Below are 23,423 nucleotides of genomic sequence, written 5' to 3'. Positions count from 1 at the left end.
AGGCAAATTTCCACATCTTTCTTTCATTTTCAGGTAACTACACACTAAGAGTTGACTGCACCCCTCTTCTCTACAAACTGGTGTATGATCTGACAAAAGAGGTACAGAATCAGTGTGTCTAGTATTTGTGATTTTCTAAGAATGTAAAAGTGGAAGTTTACTGGATAAAATCAGGTTATTAAATAATATTGGATTTATCTTATTGCTATGCTGGAAGAATCCTGATCCCACCAAAATCTGTGGCAAAACATTCCCCATCAGTAGTACACAGTCCAGGCTCACAGTTCCTCAGTATTAGAAAGGTTGAAGTGTGTTACTGACTTCAGTGGAATGTTGTTTGCAATATATAGTAATAATAATAATAATGAAAACAAGATAATAAAAAGCAAGATCACTTCTCTGAAGTGATAAGCATTCAAGTAAATAAATTACATTTTAATTTTCCCTTTCATGTGCCAAAGAGCATCTATTCATTTCCACAGTGGCAAGCTACCATTTTTCATCCTGTCTGTTCCCCCTGAGATTCCTTCATATCTTACTGAGACCCTGAAACCCTGTGATAAATACTGAGGGATTGAGTGGGGTTTGCAACAGGCCAGATGTATGGATTTGCGTGATTTCATGCAGTCTGATCATGTCTCCTTTGCTTTCACCTCTCTGGATAAATTATCATGAGGCTGAAAGATTGTGATCCATTAAAGCATGACTCTTCATCGGCCATGTGAGGAGTTAACCAGGTTAAGCACCTAGCATGAGCCTCTGTCACTATCCTCAGATCTGGAATCATCTTGATGAACAGAAGGCATCTCTGTCTGACTTAAAAGCAGTCATAGAAACAAATATCATTAGGATGAGAACTTTTTGACCAAATGTGGTTCTCTACTCTTGTACAGAGAATCATAGAATAGTTAGGGCTGAAAAGGACCTTCAGATCATCCGGTTCCAACCTCCCTGCCATGGGCAGGGACACCTCACACTAAACCATGTCACACAAGCTCTGTCCAACCTGGTCTTGAACACCACCAGGGATGGAGCATTCACAACCTCCCTGGGCAACCCATTCCAGTGCCTCACCACCCTCACAGTAAAGAACTTCTTCCTTATATCCAATATAAACTTCTCCTGTTTAAGTTTGAACCCATTACCCCTTGTCCTATCACTACAGTCCCTAATGAACATACAGAATTCTCAAACTATTTTCCCCTGATATTAAGGGAGCCCAGGTGATTTGTTCCCACATAGAAGTATGCACTGTAATGGCACTTGGTAGGATGACTCCAGCTACTAGTCTCCCATCCCAGTAGAAGCATTGATCCTGAGTTATATTCCAATACATTGCACTTTAACACTGGAAATGCCATGGTTTGAATCTAGGGAATTTTATCTATGCTATTCCCATGTTTTTCTTTTCTTTCCCATATTTTTTTTTCCTTATTGAGTCTATTTTACTCTTTCTTCCCTGGGTGGGAAGAAGCCATGCTTCTTCAAACATTAGCTGTGACAGTTGGCACACTGAAGGGCATTCTGTTTCACCTATAAACATTTCCATATCCCCAGTGATGTACAGCCCTAGATATAATAATTAACTTTTTGTCTGCAACAAGCTAATTACTCATGGGTATGTTTTTGTGCAAAAGACAAAGCGAAAAAGTGCTCTGGGCTAAAAATAACATCTCAGAAAACTATTTAACTATTGCTGGGTTCAAGTAGAAAGCCTCCATTAAAGTACCATTCTAACTGCTTGAGAATGGCTTTTGGGGAACTTTTCCTATTGAGTGCTATTTAAGCTTTTAACAGTAGAAGTATAATATAAACAATAGAAAACCTGACAGCTATTCCATAATTCCATGCTGTCTCCCTGCTGAAAAGCTCCCAGAATTACATTATATTCATCCATATTCATAGCTGCATTTATAAAGGGGATTATTTTATGGCAGTGAGCTGTCAGTGACCATTTCTTAAAGCCGTCTGAGTCTTGTCAGTTTGTTACAGACAAAATCCACAACTTCTTTTCTATTATTCTACAGAGCAGGATTCTGTAACAGCATTCTGATTCTCTGCTGGTCTCTGTTTTATGTACACAGACAAACCTTTACAGTGATTCAACACTGTAGTTTTCATTTCTGAGCTATCTTTCATTAACCAGTGTTGATGTGCCACCAGGGACCTCCAGTGACCCATAAATCACAGGCTGTGAACCTTTTGTTTGAGTTTTTCTGTAAGATTATTCACAGAGATCATTGGCATTTTTCTAAGGAAAAAGATGTTTTGATGGATCCTTGGACAGAAGTCAGGGATACCAAAGGGTGTTTGCTGAAGGACCACTTATAGCCAGGACACCATTTTTGCTGTCATAGAAGCATACATACAAATGACTGAAAAATGTGACACATCTTTTACTTGGCTTCCTGCTTCTAGCATCACAGAATAAAATTCATTTAAGGGTTTAAACACCTTTATTCTCCAGGTCCCTAAAAATTCCAGTGGATAGGATTAGGAAAAGAGGGAATGAAGCTAAAGCTAGAAGAGGGGAGATCTGTTTTACAGAGGGTTCTGCTTCATTTTCTTTCTCCTTTTCCCCCCGACCTTTCACTTGCATTTAAATAGCCTCTTACAAAGATAACCAAGGACTACAGTCTGTACCTTTGGTCTTTTCCACTAATCTGAAAAAAGCCCCTAATTTCTCTAAGGGCTAAAGGGACTAAAGCAGAGTGATTATATTCTTAGTTTTGCTATTTCAGCTGCAGTGCACTTGATTTTGGATGACATTGGGAAGCTGGACATACACGTATCAAAGCCTCAGTTCATTAAGTCTTTGCATATCCTGGTTGTTAGTTCCTTCCATAGGAATAATGAGAGGTCCTGTGCATCTCACAAGTCATTGTTAAGTCTTGGAAACAGCACAAATGGGATTAAAATGGTCTATGATGTGCTTTGCGTCAGGCTTTTGCATAGGACTGAGTTTCATTCATGAAGCCCACTATGTGAGATGCTTTTCATGGTTGGGATCCCTAAATGTATGTAATAAATGTAAATAGTGTGTGTGTACTTCCCTGCATGCAGCAATGTAAAGGTCTCCTTTGATAGAGTTGAGTTACAGGTACTTCCAATGAGACTGTATTTTCCTTTCCAGATTTTAAGCCCTGATGAGGGTTATGAAAATAAGTCTCTTTATGAGAGCTGGCTTGAGAAAGACCCTGCAAGTGAGAATAATAGCTATCCCAGGTAAGTTGTTAATCTTTCTTGTCTTTCCCAATATTTTCATCTTACCATAGCATGGCTACTCGCCAGAATTTTTCAAGATGTGCTATTGATGACAGCAATACAAAACCTTTTAGCACAAGGTGACTTTCTAGCAATATCTTTTAAAGTAAAATAAAATCAAATTTTATGACTTTGTTAAAATGAGAGTGACATCTATGCTTGCTGGAAAATAAAACCTCACTCTTTTTTAAAGGCTTTTTATTAGCAGAACAGCAATTTGGAAAGCAATCAAAAAAGAGCAGGGCAAAGAGAGAATTCAAAATGCAGTTTAGTCGCGCTATTAGGTGAGATAATATCAAAATTGTTAGGATAAGCAAATGCTCAGTTGAAAGATACTGCCTAGAGTGGTAATTACTTGTTCTTTGTTTATGCAAGATAAATGTAATATATTACAAATCCATATCCGAGGGTATTAAAACTTCATATTTGAAGGTATTAAAACTCCAAACCACTCTGAGCCTGTGACTCAGGGCTAAATCCTATTCACAATGTGTCATTACTCATGGAAGGCAAACAGAACTGCCCCGTTGTGGGATTTGACCAAAATGTTCTGCATGTATTACCCTACCCTTCAGACCCTGTTGAGTGTCTAGATTCATTAGACTCACTGAGGTTTCTTCCTTTTGAAAAAGCTACCAGATCTGATCTTTCTCAGTTGATACAAATAGCTCCTTGCAGAAATTTATACTGACTGAAGAATTCCAGCTGGAATAGAAGAAACTTGTTTCTTTTTTAGCTGAGAAACACCGATTACGCACCAGGCCAGACATCCAAACCTAAAGCTTAATATAAAGTTTAAATAAATATTTGAACATACTTAGAATATCACATCCGTCTCTTTTCTTTCCCTCTGTTTTGCCTCCCTTACCCAGCAGATGGCAATATCTACTTGTAAGTAAGAAATGCTAATTGTCTGCAGTGGAAATTACTTCTCAGGCTTTGACTCTACTGTGGAATATCCTAAGTATATAAACACATCTGTCTTTACATATATTGCTGCCCAATTCATATTAGTTTGGAAATAGATGATTATTGTTTTAAGATTGCAGAAACATACCTGATACAATTTTATGTCTCTTGTGCATAATACGTACAGGGTTTTTTTAAGTGTGCTCAATGTCATAATGGGGATTGCTACCTTTAAAAGATCTTCCTAGCAATATTGGATACTGAATTAGTGCGGTGGAGTAAAATCAGGTAGAGCCATTAAGCGTGCCACTCATCTAGTCTCTGATCCTACAAGTGTCTCTAATGCACCCTCCAGAAGAACTGACCTCAGTTTCTGTCAAAGATCTGCATTTTGCATAAATTGCTACCATAGCAAACAGGAAATGCTCTCAAAAAGATGTTGCCTTTTCTATACGTAGAATAAACAAACTGGGATCAGGCAGTGATTTCGAAGCTTACTTTCAGCGACTGGGAATTGCAGCAGGCAGAGTCCGTTATACCAAGAACAGGGTAAGTCTTCCAGACTGCTTGAAGTTCATAGTGCTGAGCAGTCATCTTTTAAAAGCATTTGTTCATGATTAATGCAAAAGCTTCAAAGAATCTTTCTTAGACTGGTTTGTATGTCAGTTTTGTTCCTTAATTTAGCAAGAAACCTAAATGTTTGGAGAATGAAACATGTTATAGTAATGTGTCTATTCTATAGGCTGTCAAGGGCACAGAAGGGTATTTATAGAATCTGAGGTGAAGTGTATATTTATTTTCACCTTGCTATTAGTAGGGCCCTTAATATACAAATATGCCCAGACTGTGTTCAGAAATAGCTACACGAGATAAAAAAGGGCCATGATGGGGGACTTCTGCTACCCAAAACTGTTCTCACTCTTACTGAAAGCAATCTTTGCACAATGGAACTGAAGGCAGGCCTGTGTAGATAGGGAGAAAGTGGCCAGCTCTCTTCACCTTGTGTAACAGTCCATGGATTCGTGTTGATTTAGTTTCTTAAAATGAGTGCACCAAAATGGAAGGATAATAAATTGTGGTTTGTAGCAAATAGCTTTTTTTCATTTGGAATCTGTGTAAAACATCATAGTTAAGTGATCAATACATCCCTTAACTGCAGTTAGAATACAGGGCACTGACAAATTTGCTTGCTCTTTTCCAGAAAGCAGACAAATTCAGCAATTACCCTGTTTATCACACAGTGTACGAGACCTTCGAGTTAGTGGAAAAGTTTTATGACCCCACCTTCAAGAAACACCTAACAATTGCCCAGCTACGAGGCAAACTGGTTTATGAACTGGCAGATTCCCAGGTCATTCCATTTGACTGCAGAGATTATGGAGAAGCCTTAAGAGAGTATAGCAATAGAATTTATAAATTGGCCAAGAAACATGAAGAACAGCTGAAGCTTTACAAAGTGTCATTTGGTGAGTAATAGCCATAAAGCTATTTCTTAAGTGTGTTAATTAAAATCATGTAGGGACACGTTGTATCTGTTACAGCTGTGAAACTGAATTCTTTACTTTCCTGTTTTAATTCTGCCATCATATTAAAGAGCCTCTTTTTTCTTTTTTTTCCTAAATAAAACATGGGTTTGACACATTATTGTCTCGATGAGAGGTTTATAACAGTTTTTATATTATTAATTATGGGCATTATGACAGTGCTCATGAGAAATCATAGACCTCAAATGCAGAACAAAGATACATCAGCCTGCTTCTCACTTTTTTGCTCAAGAAGACAAAGGTTTATGGCAACTGCCTGGAACTTGAGAGAAACAGGTTCCCATTCCTCCTCAGCCAAAGACTCCATCTGACCCTGGGAAACTTGCTTTCCATCTGTCTCAGTGCCTGCCTACCACTTTTAGGCCACAAAACCACTTCTCTAACTCTTCTGCAGAAATACCTCCATTTGTTGAGCCCTTGAGCACATTGCAATGAAGCATATAAACCAGGTCTGAAGCAGCAGAGTGCTCTGGATCCCAGGCTAGGATAGCCTCCACCACCACCATCTTCATCTCCCTCTTTCTCTTCTTACCTCATTCACTCTTTGTGCTTCTGTACCAAGGAAGATTTTTTCAGGTGGTCCCAAGTGACTCGCTATCCAATGGGCCCATGGTTTAGAGATATAAACTGCCTTTGAGAGACGCAGAACTTCTTTGAGGTTGTGTGAAACATTAACTCATCTTGGATCCTCATTTGGGAAAAATTAATAATTACATTTAAAACTTCATATAATGGCTTAGGGGAAAAAAAATTGTGACTAATTTGAAAAGACACCCATTTTTGTACGAAAGCCACTTGAGACAGAAGAAGCCTTGTGTGATGGATCGTCTGCTCTGAGACATCGCATGACAGATTTATTTCAATCCTTGTGAGGAAATATCAAAATTGGAATTAATTTTTGCAGCAGTAGAACATCTACCAAAATTTTTGTTAAATCACTTATTTTCCTTGAGTTTCTGTCTCGTTTCGGATTAGAAGTTGCTCAAACTACTTTCTGACCAACACAACAACATTTGTTCCTAGATTCCAGAAGCAATCATCTTCTTTTTAACCACTTAAACCTCTCCTTAATAACTTTATACTTGTGTCAGTTTGACCAGGTTTTTTGCAAGTTTTTTCAATCTTTTCTTCATTTTCAGTTTTTTCTCTAATGCCTGATCAGTTTTAAATTATTTCTTGAATAAAACTATAATTTATGATTCTTGCTTATTCTATCAATCACACCAGGGTATATTCAAATACATTGGCAGATTTTGCAATACAGTGTAAATTAAAACTAATTTAACTCAGCAGTTTCATAGTTGCCTTGTGACAACACTGAAGGTCAGAAAAGTGTTAATTAAGCCGAATAAATCACATAATTGCCCTTCATAATAATAGATTAAGATTCTGTTTGCTTTTGGATTCCCATTTCAGCTGTTCCTTTGCAAAAATGAAGGTTGAAAACCTTCTTTTCATGAAATATGCACTTGCAGTCATATGCTATCGCATATTTTCTAACATAACCAACACTGACAACACTGAATAGTGATCATGGGCAAAAATTCTCTTATATATTTTCAGATGATCTTTCTTTTTTTCCTCTTAAATCCCCTCCTACTGCTTCTGAAATATAATCCACTGCCATGATATAGCCATGATGTCAGCAGGGTAGAACTCTGTCCTCCGGCACACTGGAAACTATTGCCTTGGCCGTGGGCAAGTGTAAATTCTCACCCTCACAAGGTGACATAGGTCTGTCTATTCTGCAGTCCATAAAGGGGTTGCATACATAAAATCTGTGCCTATAATTGTGTAAACTAAAGAAAAATGTTAATACAAGAACAAACAAGTGTAGGCTGGTAATGAATAAATAGGTTTCCTAGAAATAGAAGAGCAAATGAGACTGCAGAACAGCTTTCAAGAGGAGTCTTGGGAACAGAAAGCCTATCACACCAAATAGTGTGATAAATCTGGCTACAGAAGGCCTGGCACACTAAAATAGTGTGATAAATTTATAAACATTAAAGGGCCAGACTTGTCAACAGGGGACTGGATTTAGCAGATGACCTAAACACATGCCCCTATTCCAGTATAATCAAAGAGAGGATACTGAAACTTGTGGGCAAAAGGTATAAGTTGTAAACATTGCTTCTTTGTAATTGAGTTGATTTTTGGTAAGGCCAGAAGTTGTCCTCATAATACTCACCTTATTACTTATTCTACAGAAATTAGTTATATAAATTGATAGTTTTGCCAGGTTTGTATCTAACAGACCCTTTCACAACTGTTGTTGTTAAAAGAAAGGCCTGCTACTTCTTTGGTGAAGTTATTCCACATGGCTTGGATGTACTGCCAAGGACAGAGCTGGAAAAAGCACTAACTCACCTGCACATAGCCAGGCATAACAGGCAAAATTCCAGGGTCTGAGCAGCAGCACTGTGCGGGGACCATGGGGGATCATGGCAGAGACACAGCTGGTACTGTAACTCTAGTGCCCGCATGGAGAAATCACAGGCCTTGGATACTTTAATCTACCGTGTCTATCACTGTGTTCCATGAGTTGAGTCTTTACACTTCACCCAATACTATTCAATATCCATATCGCACTCTTCTGTTATGATATGAATAGGACATAATGTTCCAAGAGGGAAGTCCTGCCATTCTTCCACAGCCTGCTAGCAGAGACAGTATTTTTGATGTAAGTCAGGCTATTTATACCTGAACGATGCAGTGCATCCCTTTGTTAAAAAGGAAACTGCAGAGTTCTCCATTTGCAACACCAGCCCATTGTCTCCTTGCCAGGCAGAGGGAAGATGTGTACCTTTGAAAGCTTTATCAAGCATTCTGCTTTGTAGTTGACCTTGTTGCGCAAGGTCTATTACTGCAAGTAGTGCAGCTCTTTAAAGTCTCCACTAGTGAAACAAATGAATGATGGAAAGATAACAAAATTAATGCAATTGTATCAGCAAAACAAATGTATTTTTTCTCCCACTGGGTAACTGAAAGGTGTATTGGGCTCAGTAGATACTCTGAAGTTGTTCACAAAGTCCTTCCTTTTTTAGATCCTCTTTTTTCTGCTGTGGTCAACTTCTCAAAGGCTGCTGATGAATTTCACAGGAGACTTGAACAAGTTGACAAGAAAGAGTAAGTTTGAAAAAAACATGGTTTATATATAAATATATAAAATGTTTTATATATAAATATTTCAATATAGAGATATCTGCCTTAGGTACCCAGGGTGGCAGTTCTTTCTTTCCAATAACTATACAGGGAGTCTCTCCGATTAGTATAAAATGGAGCTCTTTAACTCCAAGAAAGGCAGTATGTGCTAAGATGAATTCTGCTTGCTGTGATGAATAGTATCAGCTGTAGAGCTTATTACTAGCATCACCTTGTCATGAAAATGATTGCAATACATGCAAAAGGCAGGTAGCAGTGTAAGGTAAAAGTTGGACTTTTCACCTCATGTTCAGTGCAAATGAAGTCATGTTTCCTCACTGTGTGAAACCTCTGTCTCCATTTCCCGCAGTCCAGTCACAGTGCGAATCATGAACGATCAGCTGATGTTTATAGAAAGAGCTTTCATCGATCCTCTTGGATTACCAGGAAGGAAGTTTTACAGGTGAGGAATGAGGTTTCTTGCCCAGCTGCCTAAGGCACTGTGGTTTTGAAAGTGAACATCACACTAACCGATGCATCAGCTGAACTGCTCTTCATATAGGCCTCACATAGGAATTACAGCTTAACTGATGGGTTTAGATAATATCCAGTGTGTAGATGGCTTTGTTTATAACATCTGAGGAGAATTCCTTGGCTGCACCAGTCTCGTGGTGCCTAATTCCTCTCCTGGGGTCTGGCACTAAGTTTTTATTCACCATCCTACTCTGTGACTTTTCCTTGCAGCTGTGTAGCACTACTTCTGTTACCACTTGCTCTTTTAAAGCTGTACTAAGTGAGGATTGAGTGGAGAATCAACTGTACTGAAAAGAAAGGAGAAAAGAGGGTGGAGTAAAAGGGAGAAGAGGATGAGAACAGATGTGTAATGAAAATCAGGAGAAGTCCAGAAGAGAGGGTTTGGAGAGAGACCTTTGAACACAGGATAGATGAAATCCCATGAGCTGTGCTGTAGAGTCCCAGCTGCCCCAGCTTTGGCTGCTTCTGTAGATACAGCTATTAGCTTAAATAATTATTAGTTATTCTTGAAGTTTTCTCTCTACAAGCACATGGGCCCATACATTTTATAGTGCACCACCATACATTTTATAGTGCATTTATTAATAACACTTGGCAACAAGCTAACTGCCAGTGTCAGGTGTGTGACTGCCTCACTTTACTCTCAGCATCCCCATCTACTAATGACTGGCTGTATCTAAGTCACTGATTGATGGCTTTCACACCAAGCCAGAGAAGTCCCTCAGGCAGGTAGAATTTGAGAATCACTCTTCCATCCTCTTAGGATAAACTGTCATTCACGCTTCTGGAAGAATGAAATGGTTGTTTCCTACAGTTCTTCTTGTTGGGTATTAGGTATCACTTAGAGCTGTCAGGACTTTTTAACTTGTTTTTTTACTGGCTTGCATTTATTGATGTAGTTTTAGTGCTTATTTTGATTTGGGAAGCCTCTCACGAGCTACAGATGTGCTTTGATACTTCCTATGAACAAAATCAATTTAAAAGCAGATCAACAACTATTCATTATTTAAGGAAAAAATCCCACCAACAAATGAAATTGATTCTTTTGCTCAGTTCTGCCCCAATACGATCACTTCTCCTCTGAAGAATTCATGCTTTTCTCAAGAATTATCCAGTAGATTTTTTTCCCCTCCTTTTACATTCCTTTCCCAGACCTTCTGCTTCCACCTGTCCTTTTATACACAGCAAGATGTCCTGTGTATTTGGTAAGTTCTGATTTTGACGAGGTTCACAGCTGCTTTATGTAGCGTACAACAGTTCCCTACAATGATCACACACACCATTAATGGTTACTTTAATTATTTAGTATAGTCCTATTTTCCTCTTTCCCCTCCCCAGGCATGTCATCTTTGCTCCAAGCAGCCACAACAAGTACGCTGGAGAGTCCTTCCCAGGGATCTATGATGCCCTGTTTGATATTGAAAGCAAAGCGGATCAGCGTGAAGCCTGGGAAGAAGTTAAGAGGCAGATTTCCATTGCAGCCTTCACTGTGCAGGCAGCAGCAGGGACACTGAAAGAAGTAGCATAGGATGATGGCTTCGATAAGCTCAAACAGCCAAGTCACAAGTGCAGCTTATTGAGCCTGCTGCAGTGACCCAGTCTCTTCTGACTGCCTGCTGTACTGGAGTTCCCAACCTTCGGAATGTGTGAGAGTGTACTGGTGGGGTGAGCAGGAGCTTTGCATATCAAGGAACTCCCGAGTTAGAAGATTCTGCTTCCCTGATACTGACAATGCTCTTGCTTTAAGAACAGTCCTAGGTGGAGGCAAATTTGGGGGTAGGGGAAGGAAGAATTAGTTCCCAATTAGAGTTTCCTGAAAGATCTGCCAATTTTGAGGACCCTTTAGTTTAGATGTACAATTAGGAACCCCATTATTTGCCAAGCTGCCTGTAAATCTTGCCCATAGCAGTGATCAACAGCACACATATAGAATTCTACGATTCTTTATCAAGATTAAAAAATACAACACTGCTCTGCACCTGCATTTTTCTTGTTGGGGTAATTACTTTTATAACACAGGACACCAAAGGCACCTCTGTATTTCAGAATGTATTCTGCAGGGCTGGTGAACACTCATTTCAATGATTTGCTTTCTTCTCCCACAAAAGCAGTACCAGCCATTCTTGATAATGAGAGGAAACAGCAGCTTAGATGCAGAAATCCAACAGCAATTCCTCAGGGATTCAGTGTCCATCCCTCTCAAAGTCACTGTGCCTCCCTCCTCTACTGGCACTTTGGAAAATAAAGACTCTGTGGGATAACCAGACATTGACCTCCCAGCTCCTTTTGGCACTTTCATTAGACCCAAACCCATTATGGCAGCTTTTGTTCCTATATTTTCCTGGAAAATCATCTTTCATTAACTGTCTTCTTCCAGTTGAGGGAGCTGGAGGGCATTGGCACTATTGGCAAGGGGCTTGAGGTTATTCTGCTTTTAAATAAGACCTGAAGGAAGTTTCGCATCAGGAGCTGCTTTTGCGTTCAAAGAGAAACTGAAATGCATGAGAAAGGTCACTGTACAAGACTGTTTAATTTGTAGAAAAAACAATTCTTGCTTCATTTGCCCTTTAAATGTACTTCTCGTCTACATGCTCTATGAGTAATAAAAGCGCTAGAATTTTATCTCATCATGTTCCAGTTTGTGGGAGTTGATGATAGCCCATTTCTTCTCTTACGTAAAATATTCCACGTTTTTTCTCACAACCATAAAGTTGCACCAGGTTGTGGGAATAAAATCCTTTTTGTTTTATGGGGAACAGAACAGAAGTGGTACTAAAAGAAAGACAGAATTAGAGAAACAGGACAATTAGTAGGCTACAGAAGGAGTTGTTCTCATCTCAGGCACCTTCCATTCAGGCATTACTGTAGTTCAGTCCTTCAGGAAGTCATTTTGGGGTATATGCCACCAAGAGGCTTTCATTAGCATCACTTCCGTTAAGCCTTCTGAAAGATGAAGGACTTGTGTACCTGTGGATGTTCTGCTCATAGCTTATTGTTAAATTGCTTTTCACAAATCAAGACTTAGGCACATGAGGAGGAAATTCCTCTCCCAAAGTCCAAGATTTACTCTCCTGTTGGAGAAAGGAGTGCCTGACCAACCTCATCAGCATGCACAAGACACAAGTAGTCAGCGCTAAGAACACCAGAACCATGACTACATAGAATCATAGAATCACAGAATAGTTTGGGTTGGAAGGGACCTCCAAAGCTCATCAAGTCCAACTCCCCGCAATGAGCAGGGACATCTTCAGCTAGATCAGGTTGCCCAGCCTGGCCTTGAATCCCTCTAGGGATGGTGCCTCCACCACCTCTCTGGGCAACCTGTGCCAGTGTTTTGCCACCCTCATTGTAAAGAATTTCTTCTTTATGGCTGTTATTTTCTTGACTTCTACGTGATGAGGCCACTCGCTGTTATTGAGTTGTTCACCTCCACATCTGTAGCTTAAGGTGCTGCTGAAGGATGTGATACCTTGTGAACAGTGACTGGTACATTACTCCACCGTTTCTCCTTCCCTTCTGAATCACCCATTTTTCCTGCTCCTTTGTAGCTTTATGTTAACTGCAATGGGCAGTAACTGAATGTGTCTCCAAGGAAGGGTTGGGATATCTCCATGGTGGAAAAAAGCCACTAGTGCCTCTTATGAACAGCAGCTAGCTTTGGATCTGTTGGTGGTTGCTGCCATTGGATCATCAGACAGCAAGGCAAAAAGGGATTTCCATATAAAAAGGAAGTATCTGTTGAAGAGTGATTCCTGCTTAATTTACAGAAATGTCTTTAATAACACAAACCAGTTAATAAATGCTTCACCAGTAAACATACCTTTTCAGTGGTAGCTAACCTTTGAAGTTCTGTGCCATGCAAAAGAACATATTCTCTGTTCTTGTTTCCAGGTGCAGTTCAAGGATGTAAGAATAAATTACAGCTCACATCAGGCTGAATGCACAGCTGGCAGTGATTGCTTTGATCCTTTTCTCAACTTAATTGCTAGCTTTATATGAATGTAGGATCCATCATGACCTGATAGGCCCTGGGAAGTATACAAAATAGCTTAAGTCTATTTCCATTCCTGTCTATAAAGTTCTATTGCAGGAAAGGGATAATCCAAACCCTTATGAATAGGAAAACCAAACCACTTATAAATGCTTTATACAAATTGAATTCCATAAAGTCCCATATTCTTGGTATGGAAAGGATCGGTTACTCAGAGCTGAGATTGCCTCCCCTGCTTCAGCCAACAGTATCTCCTTTTCTGTAGGTGGGCAACCAGGCAACTGCTGCCATCCCACAGCCCAAAGGCTGCTTTATTTGTGTAGCTCATAATTTCAAAGAGTGGGGGGATTTTTCAGGCTCTCCTTATGCTCTGTCCTTTCCCAATTCCATCTGCACAGTTCACTCAGCCTGGCTGAAGCTATCTGTGAATCGTAGAGCAGTGAGAAACAAACCCTTCATAGAATCATAGAATGGCTTGGCTTGGAAAGGACCTTAAGATCATCCCGCTCCCATGGGCAGGGACACCTTCCACTAGAGCAGGTTGCTCCAAGCCCTGTCCAACCTGGCCTTGAACACTGCCAGGGATTGGGTATGTTCAAGGCCAGGCTGGAGCTGGAAAACTCTTTGGCAAAATTAAACTGAGTAAAGTTAAACATCACTTGGATATTTGCTGATTGTCTCTTTAGAAAATCAGTTTTAAAGGGACAGTGCCAGGAGGTTATTTTGGAATATATATATGTGGTTGAAATACCTTTGGTTTGCCTTTGGAAAGGAAGCCGGAACACTTGGTCAATTTAGTGATGGCTGGAAAATGGGGATAACCTACATGTTCCATTCTACAGTGAGTAAGTGATTAACACAATCCAGTTACAACACTCATATATTTGTGCAAAATTAGCAGTAATTTAGAATAGTAATTCTGCTGTGGTTTTCAGTGAATGAATGAATGAATCAATCAATCAATCACAATAGAACCACCTCAAAATTGCTCTGCAGATCTTAAGCTTAATAAAAACTAAATCAAAACCTTTCAAGATTAAATGTTTGGGATTAAGTGATGCCAGTGCTTCTCTCATCACCCTGTAATTTAGCCCTTCTCAAAGCTGACTCATGCATCAAGGGACTGCCTTTGAGTAGTGATGAAATTAAAACTTCCTTATCCCTGTATCCTGATGACTGAAGTACAAGTAACCAGCTGAAGAAGCTTCATAAATCTCCTCAGTAACTACACAGTTCAGGTGTGAGAACAGGGCATTTAGATTTGTCTGGTGTTATAGTTCTGCCAAAGCAAATTGTTGAGTATAGGTTCGGCTGATCTAAGCCTGTATTCTTTTACAACAGTGAAAAAACACAGTGTGTAACTCAGTGTATCTATTAAGGAAAAGACATTGCAAGAGAAAGGTCCTAAAGTCAATCAGCCCATTAAGCAGATGATCACAGTCAGCACTGGTGCTATATGATGACTTTTCCACAGACCCAATTTCTATTGTTCTGTCCTTCTTCTAAAGCGTTTGACACTGTCCCACACGACATCCTTGTCTATAAATTGGAGAGACATCAATTTGATGGATGGACCACTCGGTGGATAAAGAACTGGCTGGATGGCCGCACGCAAAGAGTTGTGGTCAATGGCTCAATGTCCGGCTGGAGACCAGTAACGAGTGGTATCCCTCAGGGATCGGTGTTGGGACTGGTCTTGTTCAACATCTTTGTTGCAGACAGGGACAGTGGGATTGAGTGCGCCCTCAGCAAGTTTGCTGGTGAGACCAAGCTGTGTGGTTCGGTTGATACCCTGGAGGGAAGGAATGCCATGCAGAGGGACTTTGACACACTTGTGAGGTGGGCTGATGCCAACCTCATGAAGTTTAACCATGCCAAGTGCAAGGTCCTACACCTGGGTCAGAGCAATCCCAGGCACAGCTACAGGTTGGGCAGAGAAGAGATTCAGAGCAGCCCTGCGGAGAAGGACTTGGGGGTGTTGGTTGATGAGAAAATGAACATGAGCCGGCTTCAGTGTGCGCTTGCAGCCCAGAAAGCCAACCGTGTCCTGGGCTGCATCAAAAGGAGCGTGACCAGCAGGTCGAAGGAGGTGATCCTGCCCCTCTGCTCTGCTCTTGTGAGACCTCACTTGGAGCATTGTGTGCAGTTCTGGTGTCCTCAACATAAAAAGGACATGGAACTGTTGGAACAAGTCCAGAGGAGGCCACGAGGATGATCAGGGGACTGGAGCACCTCCTGTATGAAGACCGGCTGAGAAAGCTGGGGCTGTTCAGCCTGGAGAAGAGAAGGCTGCGTGGAGACCTCATAGCAGCCTTCCAGTATCTGAAGGGGGCCTATAGGGATGCTGGGGAGGGACTCTTCATTAGGGACTGTAGTGATAGGACAAGGGGTAACGGGTTAAAACTTAAACAGTTTAGATTGGCTATAAGGAGGAAATTCTTTCCTGTGAGGGTGGTGAGGCACTGGAATGGGTTTCCCAGGGAGGTTGTGAATGCTCCATCCCTGGCAGTGTTCAAGGCCAGGTTGGACGAGGCCTTGGGTAACATGATTTAGTGTGAGGTGTCCCTGCCCATGGCAGGGGGGTTGGAACTGGATGATCTTAAGGTCCTTTCCAACCCTAACCTATGATTCTATGATTCTACTATAGCTAACCTGTAAAATAATCTCTACATGCTCATAAGGGCCAAGAGAATGTGAACTCTATGGGCTACATAGTATTTTGCAACAGAAGAGGACCTGACAACCTGGTTATCAGCCCCCCCGACCCCAAACCAAATGGAGGAGCTATTGCTGTTCCTGGCCATGCTGCTTAATAAAATATCAGGCAGCAGGTTTAAAACAAAGGGATTACTCACTGTACATGTCATTATATGGTGAACCTCATTGCTACAGGAGATTGTGAAAGGTACAGCAGGTTAAAAACGGATCAGATGCATGCAAGGACTGCTCATGTCTGACAATGCAACTTTTCATTCAGAAGGCTCTAAAGCACTTGGAAATTAAAGCATATGGAGGCATGAAGGGATTAAAACATACCTGCTTCATTCCTTGCACTTCTCATGGAGAGATTATTGGGAAAGACAGTACTTTGCACTCATTGTGGTGCATCCACTGAATAAACAGCCTCTTAAGTGCTGGTCCTCTATTCATATGCACTGCCTTGAAACCCAAGAAAATTAATACCTTCAAAAGGTGCTCCTCCTCAAACCAAAATAACGATTAAATACATCAATCATGGCACTTATTTAATGAAACAAAGCAAACAACAAAATAGCTTGAAAGCAGAAGTAGTTTGTCCTCCAGTGGTGTCATTCAGAAGGTTAGAGGTGCTGTGCAGCGTGTGCACAGAAAGAGCTACTGCAGTGACCCCAAAAAACTCCTGAGGAAAACAGCAGCAGGATGAGATTAAGGAAGATACTAAAAGTCACTGAGGGCTTTCTGCACCTCCCAGGCAATGCTGTAGAGACTCTCATGGAGGCAGAGCTGGAATCTACAGGAGACAGGGCATCAAAAGCAGCCGGGGACCTCCCTTCTGCAGCTGGTAGGAATAGCATATACTCCTCATGGCCTGTTCTTTCTCTTCCTTACTCTAAATTCCTCTGTTTTCAGTCATGGCGTTCTAGCATACAGTTACGAGCGCCATTAAGAGAGCTGAATGATGGTGAAGGTCATGGACTTCCCTATGGCAAAGCAGAGAAGACAACACTAATTATATGAAATACAGAAATCTTGCTTTCTGCTCTGCTGTTCTCTTCCGAGCCGAAGCAAAGCGTTCCTCGGTTCCTCACTGAGCAACACCTGCTATACAGAAACTGTCCCTAGAGAAACCAGCAGGAGCTGAATTTAGTGAGCAGCCTTTTCTAAGGCAAAAGACTCTTCCCATTACACCACTGAGACTAAAAGTAGCTCTGGTAAAACAATAGTGGCTACTGCTTAACCCTGTAGTTCAACTGCAGGTCTATGGTGTATCAGTTGAGCCCTCAGTCAAATGCTGCTGTTACTTCTCAATTGTTAATTCTCTCACTCAGCGTCAGCAGGAGAACTTAGAAAGCCCCAGTGTTTTGGGAACTCTGTCCCACGGCTTCCCTCTGTACTTGCTTGGACCAGTCATCATCTGTGAAGTCAAGGCAGCTTCGGTTGGTGTCAGCAGTTTTTGTCCTGATGGATTAAGCATCTTCTTCATTCAAGAAAATCTATGAGCTATTCTGCAACCCAACTCATGAGGCATATCCATCTTCTGGATGAGGTTGGGGAGCTCAAAGAACAGAGGAGAAGGAGCAGGACTGGTTTGTTAGGCACCTCATGCATGAGGGGCTGGACCTGGTTGAAGTAAGCTGCAAACACGTCACAACCTTCTATGAAGGGAAAGAACAGGAGAGGCGATAATGGGAAAAGCATGTCAGAGGAGGGTACCGATCAGATAAGAATAGACTTGCTGTGTTTACATGGCACCTTCCCCAGATGTGCTTTGCTATCTTTGCTGACGCATTCCTGATGCTGCCACCCACACTACATCCAACCTCGGCTCTATTTTTAGAAGGAAACCCAAGCCAGTTGCTGGACACAGCGACTGTTGTGACAACATACCCTTACTTAACCCAGGGGCAGCAGGATACCACAGCTGGGGAAGCACAGATTGCTGTGAACACCGAGCACTGAAACGTTCAGTTCCCTCTGAGATCACTCATCCATGTTTCCTTACTCTGCCCACCAAAACCTGCTCTGGTACCTTCTGCTTTCATAAGCCCCATCTTCATCCCACAGCACACATCATCTTGGAACCTTGCCCTGCAGAACTGTGGGCACTTGCTTAGTGCTGCCCATTGCCACAGCAGAGAGTAAAGCACAAACATCCCACCTGCCTTATTGCAGGCAGAAATAAACACGCTTGGTAAGCAAAGGCGAGTTCATTGTTGGTATACTTGAAGTCTTACCTGTGTGATCAAAGAATGTTTAGTCTCTATTTATTACAGAAAAAAAGAAGAAAACTGTTGTTATTATATAAAACTATACAGAAACAAAGGGAGAACAAGTGAGGCAACAGCCAATTGGTCATGAGAGAACTTGCAACAGCCAAACAAGCTAAAACAAAGCTCCAGGCAGGCAAAGAGAAGTTCAGACAACACCAGCCTGGCACATCCTGAGACCCTGCAGGGCTGGAGCAAAGCTGGTGCCCTGCTACCCGCTGTGGCAATGCTGCATTTATTGAACTGCCAGCAGAGACTGATGCTTGGGATATCCCCAGTGGTTATGGACAGCTACTTACGTATGGTTGTATACATACTTAGTATGCATGGTGTAGGACTTAGTACGCAGTCCTGGCAAAGCAGAGATTGATGAAACAGACCTGGCTTTTCTTTCATTCTCAAGCCATCCCAGATCACATAATTCAGCCTTATTGGACTTGGGTTTTGCAAATATCAATCATTCTTGTCACCTGCAGTCTGACAGATGATAACCTGCCTGAGAACTAGATACTGATGCAGGGTTCAGTGTGTAACTGCAGAACTCAGCATTTCCTTGCAGGCAGTATTACACTGCGGTTTGTCCTCAAATGTGATCACCAGAATATGGAGATGATCTGGCAAAATCTGTCAGCTCTTTGAGGGCTACTGCTCGTTCTGCAGACAAACGCACTTACAATTTCAGTGAAGAATACTTACAGTGTGTGGGGGACATGGCAATGTTCAACACTGCAGACTGCAATTATACCCTTGACAAGTTACGTTTACTCAAGTACCCCATGGGACAGTTCAAGATTAAACATACGTGCATTATACGATAAAACTGTGAAATGCAAAACCTCATTAGCTTTATAAAGGGCTGGAGCACCTCTCTGATGAAGATGGGCTGAGAGAGTTGGGATTGTTCAGCCTGGGGAAGAGAAGATGCTGGGGAGACCTCTGAGCAGCTTCCAGTGTATAAAAGAGCTGACAAGAAAGCTGTAGAGGGGCTTTTACGAGGGCATGTAGACATAGGACAAGGGGGAACGGCTTTACATTGAAGGAAGGGAGATTTAGATTAGATATTGGGAAGAAATACTTCCCTGTGAGAGTGCTGAGGCGCTGGCACAGGGTGCCCAGAGAAGCTGTGGCTAAGCCCCATCCCTGGCAGTGTTCAAGGCCAGGTTGGACACAGGGGCTTGGAGCAACCTGGTCTAGTGGAAAGTGTGGCAGGGGGTTGGAACTGGATGAGCTTTAAGGTCCTTCCAACCCAAAACATTCTGTGATTCCATGACTGAGGTTTTTGGCTACTTTTCAGTGTATAACAGTCTCAAGCTGCAGTCTTCAGGGAACATGCATCATAGAATCATAGAATCATTAGGGTTGGAAAGGACCTTAAGATCATCTAGTTCCAACAATATAATTGTTCAAGAATAAATGCAGCAAACTTGTCTGTGTTCCAAAGTAAAACGTTGAGGAGAAGTAACAACAGAAATGCTGAACAGCGCCTGTGTTCACACAGCAACAAGGTGAACCTTCATACAGATAAGGGAGAAAATGATCATTGACTGTGATTTGAAGTTTTCATACTTTGGCTCATGGATGCTGTTAGAGCTGCTGCTTTGTGTCAACCTTCACTCTTAGCAGGTTTTCTATAAACCATTCATTTTTTCTATACCCACAGGAAAACTCTTCTCATAAAAATTTATTTGCAACTACATTTTAATACCCTCCACTCATTTTACCATCTTCTTCGCCGCTGCTCTTTATACACTTGGCAAGCATAAGGATCCCCGCAGTTATAAATCCATGTAAGTAAAAACTTAGCGTAACAGAAGTGCTGCCAGGCTTCCAATTTGCAGAGCTACAATAGAAGAGTAATTGTGAACTGGATGCTATAGCTGTAGGTTTTCTTCATGAGCAGACACTCCAGATGTTAACTGCTTTCACAGATGAAGGCAGAACATTTAAAGTTTGGGTTAGTGTTTATGTACACAATATAGCTTGATTACAAAGCGTTCCCTTGGAAAAAATGAAGTCCCTTAGGGTTTAGAAGCGTGCAGCATCAACTCTGCCTTGTGTACATAGGCTTGATTTTCAATTAAGGAACAACAAATTAGGTTAAGTGCATTAAGCCAGAAGCACATGAGGTTAGTTTTCTCCCAAGCACTGAATACAGCAGCAGTACCTCAGCATCAGTATTTATCACGAAATTAAAACACATTTCAGAGAACAAGGTTTCTGCACTGGTTCAGCGCTGGTTGTAAGCTCTGCCTACAGCTAGCCCTGAACGACTTCTGTTGCAGCGCAGCTTTTATTAATGTTTAACAAGGGATTCCTTCTTTCAAACACTTGTTTCCTGAAGGTAAAAACAATTATCTGATTCAAGAGGATACTTCCTAATCAGAGAGAAGAGAGACCAGCTGCAGGAAGACCAGCATGCTTTCTGGACAGCCAGGATCAGTCATCATACAGACTGCTCAATTTAAACACATCGGCGCATTTCATGTATCACCAGGTTAGGGGTACCTGCTCCTGCAGCCCCTTTCCTTCTGGGCTCACAGGACTACAAATGCATTACCAGACACTGGTCATGTAGAGTAGTTCATTCCAACACTGCATCAGGTAAACATTGACTTTATGAACATGGGTTCAGATCTGTGTTCCTTAAGTGCAAACTCTTAAGGACCATACTCTCAAGGCCACCCACCCTCCTTACGGCCAACGTCCTACCTACCCAACCTTCGTTCTTCTGCAGACAACCCTTCCTTCTGCAAACTCAGAGAAACTGAATTTGCTTAACAAACATTTCACACTGTAACTAGATTAATCTGTAACAATCACAACAGTAATCTTGGTTATGTTTGGTTAAAACAGGTACCCAAACTGTGAGAAAACACGAAGTTTTTATTACCACAGAGAGCTCTTCCCTGTGAGGGTGCTGAGGCGCTGGCACAGGGTACCCAAAGAAGCTGTGGCTGCCCCATCCCTGGCAGTGTTCAAGACAAGGCTGGACAGGGCTTGGAGCAAGCTGCTCTAGTGGAAGGTGTCCCTGCCTGTGGCAGACAGCTGGAACTGGGCAAGCTTTTAGGTCCCTTCCAACCCAAGCCAGTCCACTATTAAATAATTCTATAGATGTCAAGCACCAAAACGCAAATCCCTTTTCTCGAGGGAAGGCCAGAGGTCTGACACGTATCTTCTTCCTTTGTCCAAGAAAATACAAAAAAGGCATCAGCACCATAGTACCTTCAGCCCAAACATTGTATTTGGAATTATTCCAGTTCCACTAAGTTTGCAAATGCTAAAAATTCTTGGACAGACCAATTCCTGGGAATGAGACAGGCGCCCTCTGAGCAGCCACACTTACTCAAACTGCTGCATGTAAGTATCTTGACTGGGCTGTGGTGGGAGGAAGCAACAAAGAAAACAAGAAAGGGGTGAAGAAGAAACCCTGAGCCACAGTCTCCTAAGACACAAGCTGACCTGTTGAAAACACCCACTTACATTTCACTTCACCAACGATGCTGTAAACCCAAAAGGAAGCTCTCTCCCATAACAAAAGAAGTCAACACCCCTTCCTCCCCAGGTGCAACCAGTATGTAATAAGAATTTTATTGAATACAGTTAGAAAAAAATACTAGAGCATAAAGACATTAATTTCTGCAGGTAAGTTTTATGAATGTGCAGAATCAAACAACCATGCAAAAAGACATCTTCCCCCTCCAACTGTAATTCAGGACTCTTGTAATGGCAATATTATTACCACCTTAAAACAGTGTTCCAGACACATAATGCATTCCTTTAAAAAGGATTTTGTTCCTGAACGCAGATGAAAAAGAATTTAGTAGCAATTGGGCAAGACCAATGATTAACAGGTACAGTATTTAGCCAATACTCATGCCATGTGTAAAGAGTGCAAGCAAAAAATGCATCATTACGTAGAATAAGTAATTCTTTTGTTCAAGGCAAAATTCCTAGTAAAACTAATCCCCAAACTATTGAAATGGTGACTTGATAATGTACGTGTTCCAGAAGATCATCCCGTGGAAGATTTGTTTCGTCAAGTTACACCAGTGCCATGTAAAACATAAGAGTCAGAGTAGGTGGAAAGCGAAGTGCTCAATAGTATATTAACATTAAATTCCAGCTCCTCCAAGAAACATTTCAGGTATCAGATGTAATGCTAGGTAGGAACATGGGCTTATACATGAGGGAAAAGATTAAGATTTCTCATGCAATTTGTCATATTAAAAAGGGATTGTGGAGGAAAGGTTTTATCTGCCATTTGAAGAGTCAGTTCTGAGACCTGCAATACACTGTCTACATGTGTAACATGTAAACTCACACTGAAATGCACCACAGCATTTAAAGGCTCATTCATTATAAAAGTATACTTTACCACCTTGTTAAATACAGCGTAACTTCTGAAAACTTGAATAAAAGGGTACATTTAACAGCAAGTATTCCAGTACATACCTGTTTGCAATTTCATTTCACTCTTATTAGACAGGTGAAAGCCTGTACGATCAAAAAATCAGCTTTCAAGCCTTGCTTCTGGGACAGTCCTGTGATTATTTTGGTTTCACCTTCTCTCCACATTTACTACTAAAAGCTACAGCCAAAGCAATAACCTGTTGAAGTGTCAGCTACCCCTACTCTTGTTGAGGTGCCACTACATGAAATACTGGGACCAAACACTGTATGTTGAAACCTGTTCTGAGCACTGCTCAGAACATTCAACTTGGGTAACTGATGCAGCTTTTGCAGCTTGATGATGAAGACACAGTTATAAGCTGCTAAGAATTAATGCAGTTAAACAAAAGATTTGTGGCAGTCTACATCATCTGAGAGTTTATAATTTTGGGAAACATCACAGGCCATTGAAAACTAGACGGTTACTTGCAAAACCTGTACCTTCCTGCCTCATCAAAGCTGGGGATCTTCTGTATGCTTGCTTACTTTTTTGAACAGGAGAAATTTAAAAGGGGATTTATTGGTACGGATACAAGAAGTCATTATGGAACTCTGGAAGCATCTTTAAGTTTGAGCTGAGAGTATGAACAACAGCAAAAGAGTAGGAGGAATGAATAAAAAGCA

The 23,423-nt window shown here is 41.3% G+C and overlaps 1 protein-coding gene and 1 long non-coding RNA gene across 3 annotated transcripts in view; one reads left to right on the top strand and one right to left on the bottom strand.

Annotated features, from left to right (window-relative positions):
- LOC133271636 (N-acetylated-alpha-linked acidic dipeptidase 2-like) overlaps positions 1-11,374 on the top strand; it is a 30,495-nt gene extending 19,121 nt beyond the window's left edge. Inside the window, exons 13-20 of one of the 2 annotated variants that reach the window (XM_061457919.1) lie at positions 34-101; positions 3,134-3,225; positions 4,632-4,722; positions 5,375-5,639; positions 8,762-8,843; positions 9,229-9,321; positions 10,545-10,597; positions 10,731-11,374. In XM_061457919.1, the coding sequence (XP_061313903.1) occupies positions 34-101; positions 3,134-3,225; positions 4,632-4,722; positions 5,375-5,639; positions 8,762-8,843; positions 9,229-9,321; positions 10,545-10,597; positions 10,731-10,906 (920 nt within the window). In that variant the 3' untranslated portion in view covers positions 10,907-11,374. The remainder of the gene's footprint in view (positions 1-33; positions 102-3,133; positions 3,226-4,631; positions 4,723-5,374; positions 5,640-8,761; positions 8,844-9,228; positions 9,322-10,544; positions 10,598-10,730) is intronic. The other variant, XM_061457920.1, reaches the window with a different exon arrangement.
- A 2,871-nt stretch (positions 11,375-14,245) lies between these two features.
- Positions 14,246-17,417, bottom strand: LOC133271638 (uncharacterized). Its single transcript, XR_009744207.1, has 2 exons — positions 16,006-17,417; positions 14,246-14,866 (listed from the first exon to the last, which is right to left on the bottom strand). It is a non-coding gene; the product is annotated as an uncharacterized LOC133271638 (long non-coding RNA).
- Between the last annotated feature and the right edge of the window lie 6,006 nt (positions 17,418-23,423).

This window comes from Pezoporus flaviventris, unplaced genomic scaffold (genome assembly GCF_033815535.1).
Source record: "Pezoporus flaviventris isolate CSIRO_AGI_PZ_B2104156 unplaced genomic scaffold, CSIRO_AGI_Pfla_v1 ptg000025l, whole genome shotgun sequence".
Classification (NCBI taxonomy): Eukaryota; Metazoa; Chordata; class Aves; order Psittaciformes; family Psittacidae; genus Pezoporus; species Pezoporus flaviventris.
This window is presented reverse-complemented; position numbering and strand designations above follow the sequence as displayed.